This window comes from Penicillium canariense, assembly GCF_028826845.1.
Source record: "Penicillium canariense strain IBT 26290 chromosome Unknown utg000003l_segment0_segment0, whole genome shotgun sequence".
NCBI lineage: Eukaryota > Fungi > Ascomycota > Eurotiomycetes > Eurotiales > Aspergillaceae > Penicillium > Penicillium canariense.
This window is the reverse complement of record NW_026622730.1, coordinates 117,630-139,113: the sequence shown is the minus strand read 5'-3', so window position 1 is coordinate 139,113 and position 21,484 is coordinate 117,630. Positions and strand designations below refer to the sequence as shown.

Sequence of the window (21,484 nt, the reverse complement as noted above, 5' to 3'; positions counted from 1 at the left end):
TCTGGGGTTTCTTCTGTTGATTTTGACGGGGTTGAGCAGGCATTGCCCGGGGATGATATTCATGTATTATTCTATTCCATGCCCTCTATGAGGAAAGTACTTAAATGCGGATATTCCACGAATGTCTCCTTGTGCGTAGTCGAGTACGTAATTCCCGTAAACGATGGCGGCAGAGAGCCACAGCTTGGTTTAGTAAATTGGATGCCAACCCCGCTAGTTAACTTATAGAAACTGGTACCTCTACTATGGATTTCCATTAGCTATTGATTCTTCTAGCCCTAGATCTTACCGAAAATAAAATACGCAATAAATGAGAAGCCCTGTAATATTAGCCAGGAGCCCTTCCATGTGCTTTGAAGTTGTTGACCTAATTTTCCACGCTATCTATTAGGCCGTATACCCCTGCAGTCTGGCTAGATTAGCATAACGGGAGGATATGCTCGACTTTATTTTTGCTGTGAATGGAATCGCTTGTATTATCGATCTCCCTGTCTCAAGGCCATTGGTGTAAGCACCGTATGGCCACATGGCTGGGGACTACAGGCCAGGCAGCCTTGTAGGTATTCCATACACTCCCATCCTCTTTAATTAGTGAGCAAGTAGCGGTACTAGAGATTGTTACGATATACATAATTTAACATCGACCAATGATTTGCGCCAAAATAGAATGTAGATTGACCGCTATTGACCTGCCCACTTGGGTAAAAGTGAAGCGCGTCCAACGCGTCCAGACACTTCACCGCCCTCGGGCTCTGCCAATTCACTCGGTTCTGCCGCGGTTTGTTTCTTGGACGATTTTCCTTTCATTCAGGTCAGAGGTGCTTCTAGAAACCGACACCTCTCGGAGGCTGTTGTATCTAGCCGTCATTGCTGGTTCTCCGTCGCTGAGCAGAAGAGCCATTCCATCCTCACCTCCATTTTCCGGAAATCTCCTGCAGGTATGTCGGAAGCCGTGTTCCTCTCCCGGAAACCCGTACCCTCCTTGAGCATCGGCATACTCCTGCTTTTGAAACGCATCTGACGCTTTGAGCTTTAAAGCCAAGTTGTCCTCTGGGGCAACTCCAGAGCTTTTTCGCACGGAAAGGCTCTCTGTACAGACGGCCATTGCCAACCCACCCAGCTTCGCCGTCAATCGGTCTCTCCCGCTCCACTCGAATCCATCCTGATTTCGCCCGAGATCATTTAGAGGCAATGTGCTAGGAGTATCTCTTGTGGGACCAGGAAATGTGCGGACGATCTTTGACTCAATCTCAGCATCCGTACTCTGTGAGACTCTAACCATGGAGTTCGTGGACGCAATTGGGTAAGTCGAACATGTGTAGGATTCTTAATCTGTAGTTAGAAGTGCTGACCGACGCTGGTATTATTTAGAGAGCTGAAAGCCCTCCCCGAAGGCACCCACCTTCTCTGCCCAAGACAAAACGAAAACGACTACGGACGCTACGATGACCTCAGCCAAGTGGACGAGGATGGAAAGAGCATTAAAGATATCGTGACTGAGGCCAAGATCCGCCTGGAGAAATTTCTTCTTTCCATGCGTATTCTCGCCTACAATGCAGATGGGGTGGAGGAGCTACAGACTTGGGTCCTAAGCAGGCTAGACCAGTCTTTGGAAAAGTGTGACCTCTGCATCAAGCAGTATTACACCGGCAAGGTCTGGCTAATGGACCAGCTCAAAGAGGAGTACCAAGAGGAAGATATTGAAGCATTTTCGCAGCGAGTGGACGAGTGGGATATCAAGCGCATCACAAGAAATTTGACTACGGCAACGACACAGCTCAAAAAGGTCGCTCCACAAGACATCAATCTAAGTGTCTTGGACCGAGCTGCGTTGCTCTCCATCTTTGAAACATTAAGTTGCGAAGCTATGCTGCGAAGCGACGATCTTCTTCAGAAGCATTTTGATGAGCCATTCAAGCTCATCCAGACAAAGAGGAGTCTGAAGATCTCTGATTATGTCCCTGCTGTCACTCATTTCCTGTTCGATTCGAATCAGCTTCGCAGTTTCTGGGCCATCTCAACGTGGACGAGATATACTCGTTCCCCGACTCGCCACGAGTTTGAATGGGCGATTCGAGATGGGCTTCTCAGTGCGCTGCAGCATGGATCGCAGGCCGCTAATCAGCTACCACCAGAACTTGCGGTCATCCAGCGGCTGTGGCGTGGAATGCAGCTGATTGTTCGGAAGCTGGACAAAGATCAAATTACACACAACCTCCGCGCTCTAGAGATCGACCCCTGCCGCTTGTCTGTCGACCATCTGCACCTACAAACACCCGGGTTGCGGTTCCTTTTGAACACCATCCAGACTTTCCTAGAGAAAGCCCCTGGTGATTTCTGGGACGCTATGCAGACCATTTCTCCCCAAGCCATCGCCGAGCACACCTTTTACAACTTCCAGTTCAAAGCCTTTCTTATGCAGACCACCGAGGGCGAGCCGTACGAGAAATCTGCTCTGAAAGATATGCTGTCATGGATTACTCCATTTCTAGCATCCCTCAAAGGTCATCATCAACCATCTGCATGTCGGTACTTGGCAACGCAGCTGCTGCAGCGTCTCCAGGATCCACAGTACCCCAATCTATCTCGATACCATTGCTTCCATGTTGGCTTGAACAGTTTGCTCAGTACTCTCCGCCGGTTCACGGACCACGAGGCTTCAAGAAGCTCAGTTGACCGAGTGGTGCTCAAAGAGACCATGGATGTTGTGGTTGCAACCATCAACGTCATCCTGGATCCCCCGGTGTTCGATATCGAGAAGGGACGCCAAGAAGAGATCAACTCTCTGTGCATGGACGTTGTTCGCAACACCTTAGCCCTAGAGTGTCAATCATTGAAGAGTGACTATGAGGTCATTTTGAAGCATGGTACTCTCTCACATGGAGTCTCCACCTACTCGGCGCCAATCTGGGACGCAGTGATCAAGCATCTTCATCAAGATAATCTCGCACTCTCAACGGCCGCTCTTCTGGGCATTCTACCTCTCGTAGGCCTGGAGAAGTTTCCTACCAAGGGCGAAGATAATAAAGAGAAGACACATTTCAATATGATCTATGGTCACCTCACCCACCTCTCCTGCCAGATGATCGAACGACTGGCAGACTTCTCGCCGGAACACCTGAAGACGCTTTTTCAGAGCCAGGATACCAGCAGTGCGCTCATCTCGACCCTTTTCGCTGCAGACTTGAACACCTATCAAGCTGCCGTTGACCTCATCAAGAACGTCAGTGGTCAGTTCGCACGACGAGATGCAATCTCCTACCTTCTCGAGTCATTCTTCACGACATCCATGTATGGCATGAGCTGGTCTTTCCGCCGAATTTCCAACATGAAGACCTTCGCGCCCGCCCCGAGAATGTTGCATACGGGAACCGATATTGTAGAGATTCTGTGTAACAGCCAGACGGGTATGCTGCGTACGCGCAATTTTGTCGACCGACGAGAAGTTCTGTCACTGCAGAAGCTCTGGGAATTCTTGTGGCAATCATTGACCACGATCTTTGACGAGACCGAGGCCTGGCACCTGCGTGGCAATGACAAAACCGTCATGCTTGATTTCTGTCGTGATACGATGCAGTTCGCCAATTTCCTCTTCGACCAGTATGGCGTCTTCCTCGGCGCCGTGGGGGGTGCGGATACTGCGCAGAAATCGATCTCAGAAAACTTCATAAAATCGCCCACGACCACTATGAGTGCGATGGTAAAGTGGTTGCGTCTCAAAGACGAGTATCTTGCTACTACCTTGGTCGGTCTTGTGTCAAAGATTCTGCGCCGATTGGGTAGCCTGGATGTGACAACAGTCAAAGCAGACGCGTTGAGCTTCATCGAAGGCGTCGCGGTGCATGGGACAATCAAAACAATCCTGACAAACCGCGACAAGGCAGAACTCGTTCGTTCGCTTGAAGCCTATACGAAAAAGCCTGTTGTCACTGCCTCCACGGCCTCCATGAAGAAACAAAGCTCCATCACCTCCTTTGCCCGCCCCTCCGATATTTCTTCTCCTTCCTCTCGCGCCCCAAGTGAGGACGACTTTGAGGATATCCCTGATCAAACTCTTCTTGACCTCTCTCGCTCTGTTGAACTCAACAAAGACCGCCTCGCCCTTGCTGCCAAGCAAAAGGGTCAATCACCCTCCGCGATGCAGGCCTTAACGGCTCTGAAGACGCGTCCGGCGGTGTCCAAGGGTATGATTGCCCCACGACCCAAGGATGATGCCACCAGTGTCCTGTCCTTCCGTGAGAAGCGCGAGCGCGAGAAAGAGGCCAAGAAGAAGCGGGACATGGTTGAATTGGCACGACTCAAGAAGAACCTGCCTGCACGTGGAGTTGCGGAGCAAACGGCGGAGCAGGGCTCTGGTCTCAAAGGTATTGGTGTCAAGGGTAAAGATCATGCCGTTCCCGCGGAGAGTATGATGGTTTCGTCCGGATCCGACACAGATACTGAAAGCGAAGATGAACTAGACAAAGAGTTATTCGGCGAAAAGCCCAAGAAGCCAGATGCCGTAGCCGCTTACGAACAGAGCAAGAAGAAGTCGCTCCAACAGATGCCTGTTAAGAAGGTGAAGCGTCACCGTTCGATGAAGGACATGCGTGCCCGCTTGTCCCCGGACCTTTCAACCCTGCATCATACAATTCTCTCCTGGGATTTCTTCGCAAGTGGAGACCTTCCACCTACCTCGGACCGCACGGATTACACTCTCGTTTCCAATTCGTTCCGTTCTCCCATGGAGTACCAGAACACTTTCAAGCCATTGTTGATCCTCGAGGCCTGGCAAGGGTTCCAGCAGGCCAAAGAAGAAGGCATGTTCCGGCCGTTTGAGGTCAAGGTCATGACCCGCTTGACTGTGGATTCGTGGATCGAGATCAGTACCCAGCCCCTCGGTTTGCCCCCGAAAGACTTCAGCATGGGCGAAGGCGACCTAGTTTTGTTTTCGAGTGCCGCAAAGCCGCACATGGATCAAAACGCTGGCCATATTCTTGCACGAGTCTCCCATGTCAATCGAAAAGGTGGGAAAATGGAAGTCACATACCGCATGAATCCTGGAACCAACAAATTTCTTTCGTCGTTTGGCGTTGGCGCCACGGTTTGGGGAGTCAAGGTCACCTCGCTGACCCCAGTGGAGCGCGAGTACGGTGCTTTAATGGCGCTGGAGTACTATGACCTTTGTGAGGAGATTGTGCTAGCCAAGCCTTCGCCGATTCTTAACTACGGAGACCTAAAGTTACAGCCTATCATGGAAAATTACGATATCAACCGTGCGCAAGCTAAGGCCATCAAATCTGCCATGGACAACGACGCTTTCACTCTTATCCAGGGTCCTCCTGGTTCCGGAAAGACCAAAACCATCACCGCTCTTGTTGGTAGTCTCTTGACCAACTCCCTTAGCAATACTGCGGTCTCCATCGGGACTGGCCACAGTGCTGACAAGGCTGCTCGAGCTGCATCTTCCAAGAAAGTCCTGGTATGCGCACCCAGTAATGCCGCTGTTGACGAGCTGGTCATGCGAATGAAGGATGGCGTCAAAACTATCCATGGTCGCCAAGAGAAGATCTCGGTCATTCGACTGGGAAGAAGTGATGCCATCAACGCGAAAGTACTTGATGTGACCCTTGACGAGATGGTCAATGCCCGTCTCAGTCAAACCCCTGCTGCATCAAACAATGTGGACATGCAAAAGTTGTATGAAGAGCACAAGAAGACCGACACCCAGTTCAAACACCTACGCGCATCTCTTGATGAATGCCGTGCAAAGGGGATTCCAGCGCCCGAGGAGCTGGAACGCGAGTTTGAGTTAATGAAAAAGAAACGGACTCAACTGAGCGCCGACATTGACAAAGCCCGCGACCACGTCCACACGTTGGCCCGCAATGCTGACATGAACAAGCGACGGATTCAGCAAGAGATTATCGACGGTGCTCATGTCATTTGCACTACTCTCAGCGGCTCCGGGCACGACATGTTCCAGAGCATGAATGTTGAGTTCGAGTCGGTCATTATTGACGAGGCGGCTCAATGTATTGAACTGAGCGCCCTCATCCCGCTCAAGTACGGTTGCTCCAAGTGTGTCCTCGTTGGTGATCCCAAACAGTTACCTCCAACTGTCCTCTCGAAGATGGCGTCTCGATTCCAGTACGAGCAAAGCTTGTTCGTGCGTATGCAGAAAAATTTCCCGCGAGACGTCCACCTGTTGGATATCCAGTACCGTATGCATCCGGACATCAGTCTCTTTCCCAGTCTCGCCTTCTACGATGGTAAGCTTCAGGATGGTCCTGGAATGGGCAAGCTTCGCATTCGTCCGTGGCATCAGAGCGAACTGCTCAGCCCATACCGATTCTTCGATGTTCAGGGCATGCATCAGAGTGCGACTAAGGGACACTCCTTGATCAACTACGCGGAGCTGCAGGTTGCGATGCAATTGTATGATCGATTGGTTACGGACGTCAGGGACTACGATTTTGCAGGCAAGATCGGTATCATTACTCCGTACAAGGGTCAGTTACGCGAGATGAAGATCCAGTTCGCGGCTAGATACGGTGAAGATATCCTGAAGAAGGTTGACTTCAACACCACCGATGCTTTCCAGGGTCGGGAGAGTGAAGTCATCATCTTCTCTTGTGTGCGTGCTTCCAACAAAGGCATCGGTTTCTTGGCTGATATCCGTCGTATGAACGTCGGTCTTACGCGTGCCAAATCCTCACTATGGGTGTTGGGTAATTCTCGGTCTCTGATGCAAGGTGAATTCTGGAATGGTCTTATCAATAACGCTCGTGAGCGGAATGTCTACACTGAAGGCAACATCCCGAAGCTGCTCGAGAAACCACAGTTCACAGGTTACCGAGACATCGAAATGCTCGATGCCGACTTGGCTGCTAATGTTGCTACCCCGACTGTTTCGACTCCCCTTGCCTCACCCTTCGCACCAGCTTCTCGACCGTCCTCGGCGTCTACTGGCCTCGATTCCCGTTCGGTCTCGGTGTCAGCCTCTGGGCCGGGCACTCCGATGCCACGCCCCGATGGACCCTCAGGTGGTGCCGCGGGACTTGATGAGTCCAAGATGTGCGGAGTCTGTGGCAGCAATGAGCACTTCACTCACAACTGCGATAATGCAGAGGCAAAGGAGGCTGCCCGCGGCAAATGCTACCGATGCGGCGAATTTGGCCACACCAAATTCAACTGCACCGCTGAACGCTGCCTCGAGTGCGGCCAGTGCGGCCACTCTGCTACCAAGTGCAAGGCCACCAAACCGCTTTCCAAGCATGAGAAGAGCCGCGTTGCCCATGAAGAGCGTCGTCGTGCTGAGCAGCAGAAGCAGAACGCTGACCGCCAGCGCCAGCGTCAGATGGGTGGCCACGATCCCAAAATTCCTACCATTGCAGTGACCACTCATTCTCCCTCGGTCCCCCATGAGAACCCTGGCAGCAAGCGCAAGCGAACCGAGGGAGCCCCCGATGGGCCCCCGGCGGCGCGACCTCGCACCGGTCCATCGAAGCCCGCTTCTGGTCCACCACCGACTGCTCCCAAGGGTCCCCGGGCCCCTGCCCCGCCAGGTGTAGGTTTCCTCGTGATATCCGAATATCTGATCTGTACGGTGAATGCTGACACTGGGTTTAGGGCCTCATCAAACCTTCTCGCGATCGCCCCGCTTACCCCCCGCCCGCAAGCAAGCCCTCGTCGAGTGGTGGCCCTTCACCACCGGGATCGAATGCCGCAGATGTAAGTCGTGTTTAGCCTGGGTTTCCGATCAGTCGCTCATGTCTCGCCTGTTTCTTCCTCTACTTAGGCTCTTAATCCGCCTCAGCCGAAGCCCCGTCCGCCCGTCATGCGCAAGAAGAAGGAGGCGGACCCGTTCATTCGGCCCAAGCCGAGACGCAAGTAGAGCGCCACCGTGTCTCACCCGACCGTCTCGCCAGTCCTTTTTCTCGTCAAGAACTCCTCCATGACTTTGATCCTCCCTTTCTTCAACCTTGTTCTCTCCGGGACACCCTTCCGGGTTCCCCTGTCTCTCCACGATCTCCACCTTTACTCATCCACGTCACATTACGTCCACCCACCAAACCCCTCCATTTTCGGTCTTCTTTTTCTCGTCTTTGAACCGAGCCGAGCCACTTGGCAAGATTGGACTCGTGAATTTGAGTCGGCTGAGGCATCAGCCCCTCCGCACAGCATTAGAAGGCGTCTCTACATCACCCATGGAATGTTTGGCTCATGATCATGTACACATAGGCAATTCACTTGCAACCAGCGAAGCATAAACTCTTACCGTATAACTTAACCACATGGAGCGTGTGTTCATAGAAATGACCTGTTCTATCGACCCGATTCCGCCTCATCGGATCTACGTGGATCGACCGTATCGCGTTCGATGACCTACTCATTCTCCCCATTCTCTTATTTTCCGGGCCCAACCGGTGTCGGGGTCTTTCCGTGACAGCTGCCCGCAGTGGGGATCGCTCAGTCGCCAAGACAGGTGCAAGGACAACTCATCGGATGTTGTGCAGTAGTTCCGTTGCCGTTCCAAAGTTCGACAGGCGTCTGTGCTTTGTTCTCGCCGGTAGACGTGTACTCCGTACACAAGTTTCCAGTGGCATCTTTTGTGACGTCCAGGGTCGTCTTCTGGTCCCCTGATTGCGATGATGGCAGACGGCAGACCGGCCAGAAAGTCCGGACGGTCAGCTCCTGCAGATGGAGCGGCGATAGACGCGCAGGGCCTGTCGGAACGGAGAATAAAAGCGAAGCGACGAGGGGTGAGGTGGTGGATCCCCAACTGCAAGGGCGGTGGAGATGAAGTCGATAGCCCATACAATAATTCGTTGGGTCAGCTCAATCTATTTCCGCAGTGATTACCCGCCATTTCCATCCGCACGGCGACAAAGCCGCCATTATTTGGCCGTGAATGAGCCCCGCTGCAGCTCATTTTAGCGATCGTCTGTCTATACCTGTCCCGGGGATCCCTGAAGGGAATCGATATGAGATCGCCTGGATCGCCTAGATCGGCCATGCCAACTCGGAGGGACGGACGTGATACCTCACATCCTGACGTCGTTCACATCAGGGCCCAGTTCATCGGGTCAGCTCTCCGACCGGAAAACTATCCCTTGCGTAATGAACGAGCTGGGGAACACTTGTTCGCCCTCCTGCGCACCCCCGACGCGAAGGTCCGATTATTGCCATGCGCGAGTTAGTTGCACAACAATGGGCACAGTGCGTACTGCCTCGAGCTGCTCTGTGAACTCTCCAGTTCCTCTCAGGCCATACCCAATCATCGCCTGCAGCGGGTGCCAGCGTCTGGCGGCGGAACTAGTTTGCCAATTCCACCAGCTGCTGTGTCATATTGACAATCTGTACCATCCTGCCGCCCTCCTCCGCATCCCGAACGACGGCATGTTCAGTGTCGTACCAGATGATGGGGCTGGGCCTGGTCACAACCGGGCTCGGCCATGGCTCATACTTTCCTCACAGAGAACCAGCCTGCTGGGGACCGAGCCCCTTTGATGTTCCTGCATCGTCGCCCTGCCGTCGGACTAATGTTTTTAGCTTCGTATCAGTGCCCTTTCCAGGCTATCTGCCTTCCGCGAGCGGGCCCAAACTACTCTTGCGTCCGGATCGGCCTTTTCAGGATGGCGCGTTGCGTCCCCCTCCTAGGGAGATGCGACAGCTCAACTCTAAACAGCTGCGTGTGCTCTTAAAACCTAAGGTTCCCTCCTCCTTCTCGCTTCTCTGCTTGCTGGCTTTCCGATTGCCACGTCTCAGCTGGTCCTCCAGTCCACTCCTTTATTTGCTCTCATTTGCTCCAAAGACGGCCGCACCTTTTGACTGCATTGTACATAGTGACTCGTCTTGTAAATACAACCGGTCAAAACGTCCAATATATCTCCGGAGGCGCCTAACGGCCTACTGTGCTTTCTTTTCTTCATTGTTGTTTTTCTCCACTCGGTGAGCTCACCTAGGATAATTGTCAGGACCAGTCTTCTAATTCAACCCAGTGTGCACTTGTACTTCTCCTTTTGAGCCACTGTCTCCAGAAACCCAGCAAAGTCCCCAACGAACCAAGAGCGTCGCAGACCCCTTATGAAAACCAGCGGTCCGATTGGAAAGCCAACCAATTGATGCCCTTATGCATCATTGGACCACAATACATGATTGTGCCGTTGCACCGAGTCCAATAGTCCCGACCTATCGGCCTGATCCACCTTCCAAGGCCAAACGCAGGCAATCCAGTATGCCGTCCTCGGCCTCTAGATCTACAGACTCCAGTCCGCCTCGAGGGGTAACCGTCCCAAAGCCACAGGTGTCACCTCCTCGGCCACAAGCTCGCTCAGCGGGCATGGCAGAGAGGGCCTCTCGAAATGAGAATTTATCAGACCTGGTTCGCTTCTTTCAGACGGCCCAGAATGCGCCTATGCCGACTCCTGCACCTGCGCAAACACCAACATCCCCGGATAGCACTACAGCGCTACCTATCGTCACCGAATCCAAGGAGCCTAAGCCGCTGGCCAAAGAGACAAAGTCATTGCACCGGCGCCTGCTGCAATTTACTCAACGTCCGAAGAAAGATTCGTCACCTAAATTCAAGGTAGATGAGAATCAGCGCCAAATCGAAGCACTCCAACGAGAAGGATACCTCCTCCACACTCCGAAGCCTAAAAGCACACACTCATCCAAGGGTAGCATTGATTCGAAGAATAGCCTGGAGCGAACATTCTCCAAGTCGAAGAGGCAGGATGTCGAAACCATCGGACAACCGTGGCTGGAAAATGACAACAAGAAACAAACGGTCGATGCCAAACGCCGCCTAGCGTCGCTGGATCTCAGCGACTTCGGCTCGATGGTCGACGTGGCTGTTTCGTTGTCATCGCAGTTCGACGACACGTCGCCCCCCCTTACCAACCGCCATCTTCAAGTGGTGTCGCACCTCGAAGGGAGCAGATCGTTGCCTCTCGTTCTTCGCCTACGCTGCCACTTCCGGGTTCTTCTATAGACACTCATTCAGACAGTGGCAGATTGATGTCACCGCCAAGTTCCACAGCTGGAACTCAAGGAAGTGGCTCGAAGAATAGCCATGCTCGACAAGCTTCCAGCTCCAGCAACTCGAGTATACGAATTGCGCGGCCCGATCTCAAGCCATCGAGCCAAACACCCAGCGACAGGCCTGCGAGTGTCAACACTGTGGAATCATCCAATCCGTCCGTCAAGAGTGACTCGAAGTCTGATCGAGCTGCGGAGCAGTCTGCTCAGCCTTCGGATAAATCTACTTCTAGCTCAGCTGGGACCCCTCCTTCACAGCCTTCCTTGAAGCTCTTCCCTGACGTCGCACCACCACGTATGTCCAGCAAAAATGCATGGAGAATTTCGTCAGTACCTCAATACCAACGACCCCCTAACCCGCCCTCGATGACGGAGTCGGGTTGTCAAATTGAGACTTTGGGGAACAAGCCGACATCTGAAAAGCAGAAACCCTCTGAAGCCCCTTCGAGGATATCCAAAGACGAAGAAGAGCCAAGTTGTTCTGGAGCCATCGCCGTCACGTCTGCAGTCTTCATGGAGTCTGCTACTGCTGAAATTGCCAAATCTCAGGCCGGCACAAAAACTACAGCTAGGGCTCGACCGCCATCATTAGCCATGGGAACGCTAAAGGCATTCCCTCTCCCCGCACCCATGAAACCTTTGCCATCGATCCCTCAGCCTGGGCGTTCACCCCCGGCTGTCCCAGATGCCAAGGTGAATCCCACCGTTCGCTCGGTCCGTTCCACCCTCAGTGTGCCAGATAGGCAGCCCTCCCACCCTTCGCCTATTGCGGAGGATCCTCGTGAGCCGGATGCTTGCGAGTCAGAGCATAGTGGGGGTACCCGTCCTGCAACCGCGCTTGGGTACGTAGGAGAGGCAGAGTCCGAAGCCGACCATGACAGCGCCAAATCCATCCACACCCCAAAACGCCCGGAGTCAACCTCGCCAGAACAAAGCACCCCGCGTCGACGTGCTTCTAGCATTCGTATCCCATACATGCAGAATCTGCCTGAAAGCCCACCTGGGTGCGACGAAAATGAGGGCATACCTTTGGCCGATTCTCCTATTCTAGGACAAATCACTCCGACCAAATCCCCTGGGAAGCATGCTGCACGGAAAGCACTCCAGATCAACCCTCATGTTGACCGCAAGAATCTTCCCTTCGGCCTACCTTCGCCTCCACCTACTGCGGCCCTTCCGTCAAATCCTCCAGCACAGCCACTGCCTGAGCGTTCTCATGGTAGTCGCAACTATTCTGCTCCCGTCCCCACCAGTGTCCATTCTGCCAAAGGAATGGACACTACATTGGCTCCGGGGCATCACAGAGGCTCTATGATTTCCCGCAGCGACAGCTCTCGCAGCAGCCTGCTCCATGAGAGCATTCCTGAATCCTATGAACCGAGCCGCTATGAGTCCCCGCTTCCATCTTCGGATGACGAAGGCTTTGGTCCTAATTCAGACACATCACGCTCTCACCGAACAGTCGAGAAGTACCCAAAGCGTGCCCACCCTCTTCGTCGTGGCTATGAGACCGTTGGTGCACGTCCCAGCCACGACCGCCTCCGCTACCCTCACCCCGTCCGATCTCAAACACCGCAAGGCCGCACCCGCCGCGTTCTAGAGGAGAGCGCAATGTCTCCCCAGTCAACCTACTCAGAGTCCACTTACCGCTCCCGCGACTCCCATAGCAGCCGCATCCAACCAGGCACTAGCCACATGGCCCACTACCTGGAAGACCGCATAGCCAACCTAGAGCGCCAGAACCAAATTCTTCAAGCTGCTCTCCTCGCGGCTCTCAATGCCGGTGTCAAGAATCCCCTCGACAGCTTGGGCGAGTCTGTTCTCCCACCTGGTTTCTCTCCCGCAGGCCCATATCAGAGCCGGTTCACATCGCGCCCGGGGAGCTGGGTTAGCTCTTCGCGCAGTAGTGAACAAAGCGGCTCTGAGACGCAGGGATCGTACCGGGATGGTCGGCCAAGCGTACGGCAGTTGGATGACATGATTGAGGATATTGAGGGCGGTGATTGGATGTCGGACAAGTCTAGTAGGAGTGGTGCACGAATGGCGAGGAATCGCTGAGGCCGTGGTTCCTCGCTATCCCTCATTTTCCTTTCGTTATTTATTTTTTCCTCCCTCTTATTTATGATTTGACTCGATCATTGGTTTCTTCTCCCCCGCACTTTTTTCTTCTCTAATTTTTCTAATTTTTCTAATTTTCCCTTTTTTTTTTTTTTTTTTTTTTTTTTTTTGGGCAGAGTGAGAACCTACGAGCTCTGCTTACAATATTTTTCGACGATACCATTGTATTTCGTATTTGACATGAATGATTCTCTGTTTGATTTGAGGTCTCCGTATGATTTAAATCATGATTTATTCATCTAGCTTAATACGAATTATGGGTTACTGCAGGTTCGGGGAAGATACATATTAAGAGGTAGAGATCAGATATATTGCTCCCATGATGTTTTCAATATAACAAAGACAACCCTTCCTAGTTTAATTTTATCTCCACATGGTCCTAGGTCGGAACCTACTACCTATCAGCTAGAGTATAACCTCTGTCTCTTTTTTTGTGAAGATCTCAAAGTCATTATAATGGAAGTCTATTGAAGACTCAAGGAAGCATGCCCTGGCCATGTCTCCAAAGGGGTCGCTCGACCATGTGATTCGCTTAGTCACCACTGTTTAGGTCCATCCCGCGAGGTTGTCAGAGCTTCATGTTCGTTTATTCGTTCTGGAGAAAAGAAGATAACCCGTTTCTTGTGACTGCCAGGCGCAGGCAGAAGAAGCTTGACGATCCTGCCACTGAGAATCAGAGAACCATGAGCTTTGCTGTGTCCAGTTAATCTCATAACTCCCTCTCTCCCCACAACTACTCATCCACCGCCCACGCCCTCTTCTTCACTTTCTTGACCATTCCCCGCAGCCCAGCATGGCCAACCCACCGCAGGTATGTTCCGTAACCTGCTCCAATTGTGCCCGTCGGGCAACTGATCCTCAGATATAGCGCACACAACAGGTGCCTCAGCATGTTACCGCGCTCCTTTCCCACCTCACCTCCCGCCCGGGGGTGCAATCCACCCTGATCCTCTCCCGCAAAGACGGCTCTATCATCCAAAGCACGGGGCAACTTGCTGCTCAAGAGAACAACCATCCGCCTCGCCCTATACCACCCGCTCCATCAAACGCCGACCAGACCCCACTTGCACCACCATCCGACTCCTCCCCAGCATCCCCGGTCGCCCCAACACCCACCACTTACCAGCCCTCGCAGGCAGAGGCGCTGGCGGCACATATTTTCAATTTCGTATCCAGTGCCTCTGCACTGGGAGTCTCGCTGGCTCGACCTATTACGATGCAGACTGCCAATGGGCATTCTTCGAGCGGGCTGGATGGGGAGTATGAGACTTACGCGAACGGCACGGGCACGACTACGCCCCGGGACGAGGATCGGGATGGGGAGGAGGCCCGTGAGGAGGACGATGAGGTGAAGTTGCTGCGCATGCGGACGCGGAAACACGAAATTGTCGTCGTGCCGGACCGGAAATATCTTCTCTGCGTGGTGCACGATGCCGCGCATGGCAGCGGTGGTCCTGGGGCCGCGGGGGCTCGTTTGGCACGGTAAATAGACCATCTTTAAACCGCTTCATTTTGTGTTTTGGTTACGTCGATTGATGCCCTGGTGTCTCGTGGGTTGCTTCCGGGAATTGTGTTCTTGTCTTGTTTCTCCCTTTCTTATTGGGTCTTTTTTCTATTTTCTTTTTTTTTTTTTTTCCTTCATGGCATATACCCGATCGAAGCAAGAGTTCCTTTCGCATTCATGAGGTCTTTTTTTCTTCTGCATTGCCGTGTGTAAGCTTCTATTCGCGTATATGAGGCTCGAAGCATTTGGCTTCCTGGAAATCGACCCGCTCTGTTGTGTTGTTCACAGGGTATCGCACCCAGGTTTGCATGAAGTCAGATCTGCAAGGAAGTCGAAGCCTTCGGCCACAGAACTTATCTCTCTCGTCCTTTGGGTAACCCGTTGATCATCTGGCGAGATATCGGCATAAACCACGATCCTTGACCGGGGCAAAATCCGGTATCAAATGAGACCCGCTACCCCTATCTTTATCGGAGCGAACCCCGGGGCCTGACGTGTCACTTCCATGGATCGATTCTCGGGGTCTCAGGCTTTACTTGTATCAAACTCTACCAACATTTCCAGGATGGCGTCTACTTTTGATGTGGCTGCGGCACGCGCTGCGTTTCCGGCTCTACAAGGGGAGCAGATTTATATGGATAATGCGGGTGGGTAACATGCTCAGCAGTGTACATGAGTGACGCTGGCGTTGGAGGTCTCTTGAAGTTGGCACTGACGGTAACGATCACCAGGAGGAAGCCAGGTTCTGGGCACCGTTGCGGATTCGTGAGTCTACTGGACGGGTGAGCTCGAGGGACTCTTCAACTGATCTCTGCAAAGGATCCACTCGTACTTGTTGAATACAAACGTCCAGCTTGGTGCCACCTATAAGACTGCACTCACTTCGACTGCTGCATATGCGGACGCATACACGGCCGCCGCGGGCTTTATCAATGCACGGCCAGAGGAGGTCAGGGCATCCGGCTCCAATCCGCATGTCAGGAGAGCAACGGTCTAACCGACATCCTCGCAGATCAGCATTGGAGTTTCAACCACGCAACTGTTGCACAACCTCTCAACCGCCCTGAGGTTCCAGCCTGGCGATGAAATAGTTGTGTCCAAGCTTAATCACGAGGCGAACAGCGCACCATGGGCCCGCGTTGCCGAGCGGCTCGGCTTGACAGTCAAGTGGTGGACACCCTCCGACCCGAAGAATCCCACCTGCGAGGTGGCCGAATTGAAGTCGCTGCTGTCCGACAAGACCCGCCTGGTAGCCTGCCCGCATGCCTCCAACATCACGGGCACCATCAGCCCGATCCGGGAGATTGCTGATGCGGTTCATGCTTATCCTCGAGTCAGTATCCTTGGCATCTTACGATATACGCGAGTTCTGGACATGCTAATCTACGGTTTCCCAGCAGGCACTACTCTGTGTCGATGGCGTCGCCCTCGCGCCGCACCGCCAAGTCGACGTCCAAGCCCTCGGGGTGGATTTCTACGTAAGTTTGGTTTCCCTTCCCTTCCCCGGGGCGGAACACGCCCTGACTCATACCCACTCATCATGCGGCTCTTCGCTCACGCTTGGCCTCCCCGGAAGGGGGGGGCCATCCAGGCATTCTCCTGGTACAAGGTGTACGGTCCCCACCTCGCGCAACTATATGCCTCGTCGCGCATCCATGACCAGATCGACTCGCTGGCCCACTTCTTCAAGCCCACCGACACGCTGGACCTCAAGCTCAACCTGGCCTCGGCCAACTACGAGCTGACCCAGAGCATCCCGGCGGTCGTCGCGTACTTCGCGGCCGACCCTGGCGCGACGTGGGCCGCGATGGCCGCGCACGAGGAGCGGCTGCAGCAGATCTTGCTGACGTTCCTGGCGGCGGATGACCGGGTCACGATCATCGGGGAGCCATCGGCGCGCAAGGAGCTCCGCGTGGCGGTGATTAGTTTCATCGTGCGCGGCGTCGGCAGTCAGCAGCTGGTTGAGGCGGTTGAGCAGCGGTCGCCGTATGGGTTCCGCAGCGGCCACATGTATAGCCACCGGCTGCTCAAGGACGTGTGTGGCCTGGCTGATGTGGACGATGGGGTGGTCCGGGTGAGCTTCTTGCATTATAACACTGGTGAGTTCTGGTCCCTGCAAGTGTGGCGTGCATGGTTCTTGTGTTGTGGGACTGGGCACGCGGGATTGGGTGGTTAAGCATGGGCTAATCAGGCAACAGAGGTGGAGGTGCACGGGCTGGTGGCCGTTCTCCGGGAGGCTCTGGCAGGGCTGTCGATTGTAGCATGATCGTAGCATGATCGTAGCATGATCGTAGCATGATGGGGGGGGATTCGATCGGGTCAGCTGCCTGGTATAGAGTGACTCATTCTTGACAATCACCGGGGAAGGACTGATATGCGGTGTTCTGTGCTTCCTGGATCGGAGAGTGTGTGGGTTGCCGCGGTCTTCTGAGGAGATGGACGATATCGGCCGAGGCCGGCATCGGCCATCTCCCCTGGAGATAGGTGATGGGCCAGTATAGTCCGCCCGGGGATGTGATAACTCGCCACGACCGAGCAAATAGGAGAGATAGGGTGATAGTTGGCATGATTTGCCCTAACTCGGCCATAAATATCATGCCCGTAATAAGCTTTTGCGTCTGGCATGATGTCTAGGGGGGCGAGGGTTCGATGGAATACGAGATGATGGGCCGCTTAGCTGGAGGGTCGCTCTCCCCCAGCTGGTTGCTAATAATAATCATAAGCGCCCCGGGAAATGAACATGAAGCCGCAGGGCTGTAAAATGACGGTTCTTATGGTTTTTGTCACGGGCGAGGCACTGCTATACCGCGTACTCTGGAGAGACTCCTGGCCTTGGCATCGAGGCGGTGTCAACTGCACGCTTGTTGACGTGTTTGGCACGGTCTGCCGCGTCGTTCCCACACTACGTACGTTCACTTCTCTATCATGTCTGCAGGTGTGCCTGGTGCCCCAACCTCCCCCAGTGGCTCCGCTTGGATACCCGATAGGCATCGGTCTGTTCTGGTCGGTCTTCTCGGCACTTGGGTGGCTCGGCGGATCTCCCGCGACGCAGGCGACTCCAAGCAGCAGCGCTGATCGGAGGCAGGGCTCCCACAAGAGCCAATCAGACTAAAGATAATCAGGGCACCAGTGGGGCTAATGAAAGACGGACGCGGATTGGCCGGGGGGCGAGAACAGCGTGGCAATGCGACCGGAGAAAACGCCCGTTTATGACTCAAGGGAGGGGTTTCCTTCCGGGGACTGGGGAGGGCCTGTACGAGTCCGGTACCTCCGTACTACACTAGGGACATGAACATGCACAAATGCTCTATGGGCATATCTCTGCTCCTTGCTCTAGGGGGAATGCAAGAGAGCATGTAGAATATTGGGCAGATCGCCACTCTACTCTCTGTATACTCTGTCTCTGTACTCTCGATATTCTCATGTTCGCTCAGTTGGCTCTCAGAACAGAATAGCATATCTTTCGCGTGATCCCCTCGTGACTCACCGTGCTTCGGCCGCATCCGGGCCCAAAGAAGTCGCAGAGTCTTCTCCTGCGCCTCTGAGCCCGCCACCCTCTTCCTTGTCCACGGCCCAGTCTTGTCCTCCTTTGCCACAGTGTGACTCCCGTCTCCTTGGTCTTCCTCCCACCAACCCCCCCCCCCCCCCCAAATCTCCACTCCCATCCCCCTTCCCCTCTCCTCTTAGTCAACTCGGAACCACCACGGAGTCATACGTGGTGAGCCTAAAAAATACTTGCCCCGTCTGACTCTTTTGTCCCGACCCGACCTTTTCTTTCGCCTCCCAATCTCCCCCATCCGCTCCTCCTCCTCCCTTCACCTCCACTCCACTCTTTCTGCCGCCTGACGCCTAACCGCCCGCTTCGCCCCATCCGCCTGCCTGGCCACCAACGCCTGCCTGTGAACAGACTCCTCCTGCCTGTCCATGGTCTGTTGGGTGCCTTGATATTTCCTCTTCCTCTCTCCCTGGCGTTGCGAGTCTCAAAATGTATACTGCATCCTCCTCCTCCCGATCGCCCGTGTTGCCGCTATCGACCTCGTCTCCTTCATCGCTGGTACTGTCTCCGTCTCCGTCTCCGTCTAAATCTTCGATCCGAGTCATTCCAGCTTTGCCACGGGCGATCCTTCATAGCCGCAATATCTGGTGCGATCGGTCTCCTGTGACTCTTACCTGACCACTCTTACTCTTGCGGTCTTTGTTTCTTTCCTCTGTTCTATACGTTTGTCGACTTGATATCCCCCCCCCCCCCCCCCCCCCGGCCTGTTCCTGGTTTCCTCTCTGGTCGTGACTCTTTAACTACCAACTACTTCCCTCGCCTCCCCTCCCCTCCCCTTCCCTTCTCTCCCAACGCCACCAGACCGTGGAGTAATACCCAGTCAACCGCGTCGGTGGTTCCCTTTCGTGTTTAATATCTTTCCTGTCAATCTGGCGCTTCTCAACTTCTAAAGGCTTTGCCGTCGCCTCCCGCAAAGACGGCTTCTGTCTCTTCGGTCCTCGTTCCCGGTTCCCTGCTTAACGGTATCTTGACAACTTCGGTTCCAAATCGGATCATCCTCTTCCCCTCCGGTCGCGCCCTCCGAGACTCTGATTCCGACTGGCCTCGCTCTGCGCTGATCAGTCCTTCATGAATCCCTCCACGCTTCCGGATATGTCGGGGATGGACGTCTTGGGTTTGCACATCTCCAACCCAAGCTCGAAAGCGCCTCACGCGCACCCCTATCCCTCCTCAATCTCCTCTTCCGCCTCCTCTTCCTCCTCCTCGGTCTTCTCACTCGATGTCTCGCAAAGTTCGATCTCGTCCACTGCGACCAACCCGGTCGATGTGATCTGGGAGAATGATGGAGAGACGCAGGTGGGGAGACCTCTGGGCTCTTGCCCTCGCGCCTTTGCGAAGGGAGCTCCTCCCAAGATCGATGGCGCGGTCCCTGCCGAGCTGCGGATGCACCCTCGGCGCACCCACAGCGTCGCGAACAACGGTTCGGCGGCGCGGCCTCCGCCCTGTCTGCTCCGGCAGTCCGAGCGCAAAGTGAATTTCGTCGATAACCTCGTCGGTAAGTCGTGTCGGATCCTCTCCGCACCCTCTTCGTGTCCATCCGGCTAAATTGTCCTTCCCTTTTTCCCTGGTGAAGATACGGCGTCGCAAATCGTTGAAAACATCTGGCCGCTGTCCGCCGCGGCATCCCGCAGCGATGCCGCGACGGGATCCAAGGGTGTCCTTCCCCTGCGGACGTTCATCCAGGAAACCCTCCGTCGTTCACGTACTAGTTATTCTACTCTGCAGGTGGCTTTATATTATTTGATCAAAATTAAGCCGCATGTGCCCATGCGCGATTTTACCAAGGAGCAACCTCGGGACCAGTCGTGCATGCGGGCCATGCAGTGTGGTCGCCGCATGTTTTTGGCGGCACTCATCCTGGCCTCGAAGTATCTGCAAGACCGCAACTACTCCGCCCGCGCTTGGAGCAAAATCTCCGGCCTGAATACGCTGGAGATCAACCAGAATGAGTTGATGTTCCTGGAGGCGGTGGGGTGGCGTCTGCATATCTCCGAGGCCACTTTCCAGCGCTGGACCGACCTCGTTCTGAAGTTGACCCCCGGTGCCGGTGGTCCCCCGGTCGCCGAGGGCCAGTGCTGGCGCACCGTCCTACCCTGTCTCACTCCGGAGTTGGATTCCATCGACTCGGAGCCGATGACCCCGGTCTCGGCGATGGGTGGGATGGACCGGGGCCTGACCGATTCTCCCTCGCCACGTCGTGCCCCCCGCCGCGACTCGATCCGCTCGGGTTCCCGCGAACAGACTCCCACCTGCCTGCGAAGCCTGCCCCGGACCATGGAGCCGACTCCCCACATGGAGTACGCGCATCTGCCCATGCCGGCGATCCCCCGTCCTCAAATTCTCCCGACGCCCCAGATGACCCCTCAGCCGCCTGCTGCCTGCACTCCTGCTGCGAGTATGACAGCATGTGGCCCCTGCCGCCCATCCATCGGTACCGCGATGTCCCAGGCGCAGAACTTGGGAATGGCGCGCTCGACTCTCGATCAGCGCCCGCCGCTCTCGTTCTGCCCGCGGGCTCATTCGTATGATGGCTACCCGCCTGCGGTCCGTCGGTCCTCTCTGGCTCGCTCCACCTCGTCGGCCTCGTCGCCGGACTCGATGGTGTCGGACGTGTCGACTCTGTCGTCCCGCTCCTCGCGGTCATCGTCGGTCTCGTCCAACGCCTCGGGCGCCGGTGCCCCCGCCCCGTCTCGCCTGGCCGTCAAGGCCACCTTGCGTTGCACCAGCAACTCCCTCAAGGAGAGTCGCAAGACTCTGGCCATTGCTTCCCCCATCGACGAGAGTGCCCTGGTCGATCTGTACAGCTCCCCGGACTACCCCGGTGCGATGGGCTCAGCGCCAGGTTTGTCCACTTTCACGCTGGATACCAGCCTGAGCGAAGCGGCTCAGAGTCTCTGCGAGCTGTCGGGGGCTACTCCGGAACGGCGCCAGTGCCGCAAGCGCGGCCGGACCGGTTCTGACGATCTGCTCCTCCAGAGCCACGTGCGCCATCTGATCGATGCAGGTGCCTCCGGCGTTCCGTCCTCCATCCTCCCCGATGGGCACTTGGCGAACTCGTTCCTGGTCTCGGACGGATCTTCGCTTTCAGGCCCTGCCGGCATGAAACGGGCCTGCTGCGGCAGCGAGGCGCGCAAGGTCGCGCTGAACCCGAGCATCCGCGCAGATATTCTGAATTATAACGGGACTCGTCCTTGATGGATTTTCCTTTGTTGTGAGGATTAGAAAAAGCCCGTCTATTTTGGTCTCAAAATTCCCCTTGGTCTTTTGGATGATTATTCCCT

At 54.8% G+C, this 21,484-nt stretch overlaps 7 protein-coding genes across 7 annotated transcripts; 6 read left to right on the top strand and 1 right to left on the bottom strand.

The window, feature by feature from the left end:
* Nucleotides 1-760: 760 nt before the first annotated feature.
* On the bottom strand, nt 761-1,282 carry N7482_004900 (uncharacterized protein; the record flags this gene model as incomplete). The annotated part of the gene is made up of 1 exon (XM_056687025.1): nt 761-1,282. The coding sequence occupies one exon, from the start codon at nt 1,280-1,282 to the stop codon at nt 761-763; it is 522 nt and encodes a 173-aa protein (XP_056542580.1).
* On the top strand, nt 1,281-7,876 carry N7482_004899 (putative tRNA-splicing endonuclease; the record flags this gene model as incomplete). The annotated part of the gene is made up of 4 exons (XM_056687024.1): nt 1,281-1,303; nt 1,372-7,549; nt 7,612-7,713; nt 7,781-7,876. The coding sequence occupies 4 exons, from the start codon at nt 1,281-1,283 to the stop codon at nt 7,874-7,876; spliced, it is 6,399 nt and encodes a 2,132-aa protein (XP_056542579.1).
* Nucleotides 7,877-10,219: 2,343 nt separating this feature from the next.
* Nucleotides 10,220-10,978, top strand: N7482_004898 (uncharacterized protein; the record flags this gene model as incomplete). Its single annotated transcript, XM_056687023.1, has 1 exon — nt 10,220-10,978. The coding sequence occupies one exon, from the start codon at nt 10,220-10,222 to the stop codon at nt 10,976-10,978; it is 759 nt and encodes a 252-aa protein (XP_056542578.1).
* Nucleotides 10,979-11,004: 26 nt separating this feature from the next.
* On the top strand, nt 11,005-13,083 carry N7482_004897 (uncharacterized protein; the record flags this gene model as incomplete). The annotated part of the gene is made up of 1 exon (XM_056687022.1): nt 11,005-13,083. One exon carries the CDS (start codon nt 11,005-11,007, stop codon nt 13,081-13,083), a length of 2,079 nt encoding a protein of 692 aa, XP_056542577.1.
* Nucleotides 13,084-13,936: 853 nt separating this feature from the next.
* Nucleotides 13,937-16,913, top strand: N7482_004896 (putative aminotransferase; the record flags this gene model as incomplete). Its single annotated transcript, XM_056687021.1, has 9 exons — nt 13,937-13,954; nt 14,012-14,625; nt 15,212-15,294; nt 15,379-15,412; nt 15,467-15,596; nt 15,660-15,980; nt 16,045-16,125; nt 16,224-16,746; nt 16,846-16,913. 9 exons carry the CDS (start codon nt 13,937-13,939, stop codon nt 16,911-16,913), a joined length of 1,872 nt encoding a protein of 623 aa, XP_056542576.1.
* A 468-nt stretch (nt 16,914-17,381) lies between these two features.
* On the top strand, nt 17,382-17,722 carry N7482_004895 (uncharacterized protein; the record flags this gene model as incomplete). Its single annotated transcript, XM_056687020.1, has 2 exons — nt 17,382-17,553; nt 17,583-17,722. The coding sequence occupies 2 exons, from the start codon at nt 17,382-17,384 to the stop codon at nt 17,720-17,722; spliced, it is 312 nt and encodes a 103-aa protein (XP_056542575.1).
* A 1,549-nt stretch (nt 17,723-19,271) lies between these two features.
* N7482_004894 (putative G1/S-specific cyclin Pcl5) lies at nt 19,272-21,398 on the top strand (the record flags this gene model as incomplete). Its single annotated transcript, XM_056687019.1, has 2 exons — nt 19,272-19,698; nt 19,777-21,398. The coding sequence occupies 2 exons, from the start codon at nt 19,272-19,274 to the stop codon at nt 21,396-21,398; spliced, it is 2,049 nt and encodes a 682-aa protein (XP_056542574.1).
* Nucleotides 21,399-21,484: the final 86 nt, after the last annotated feature.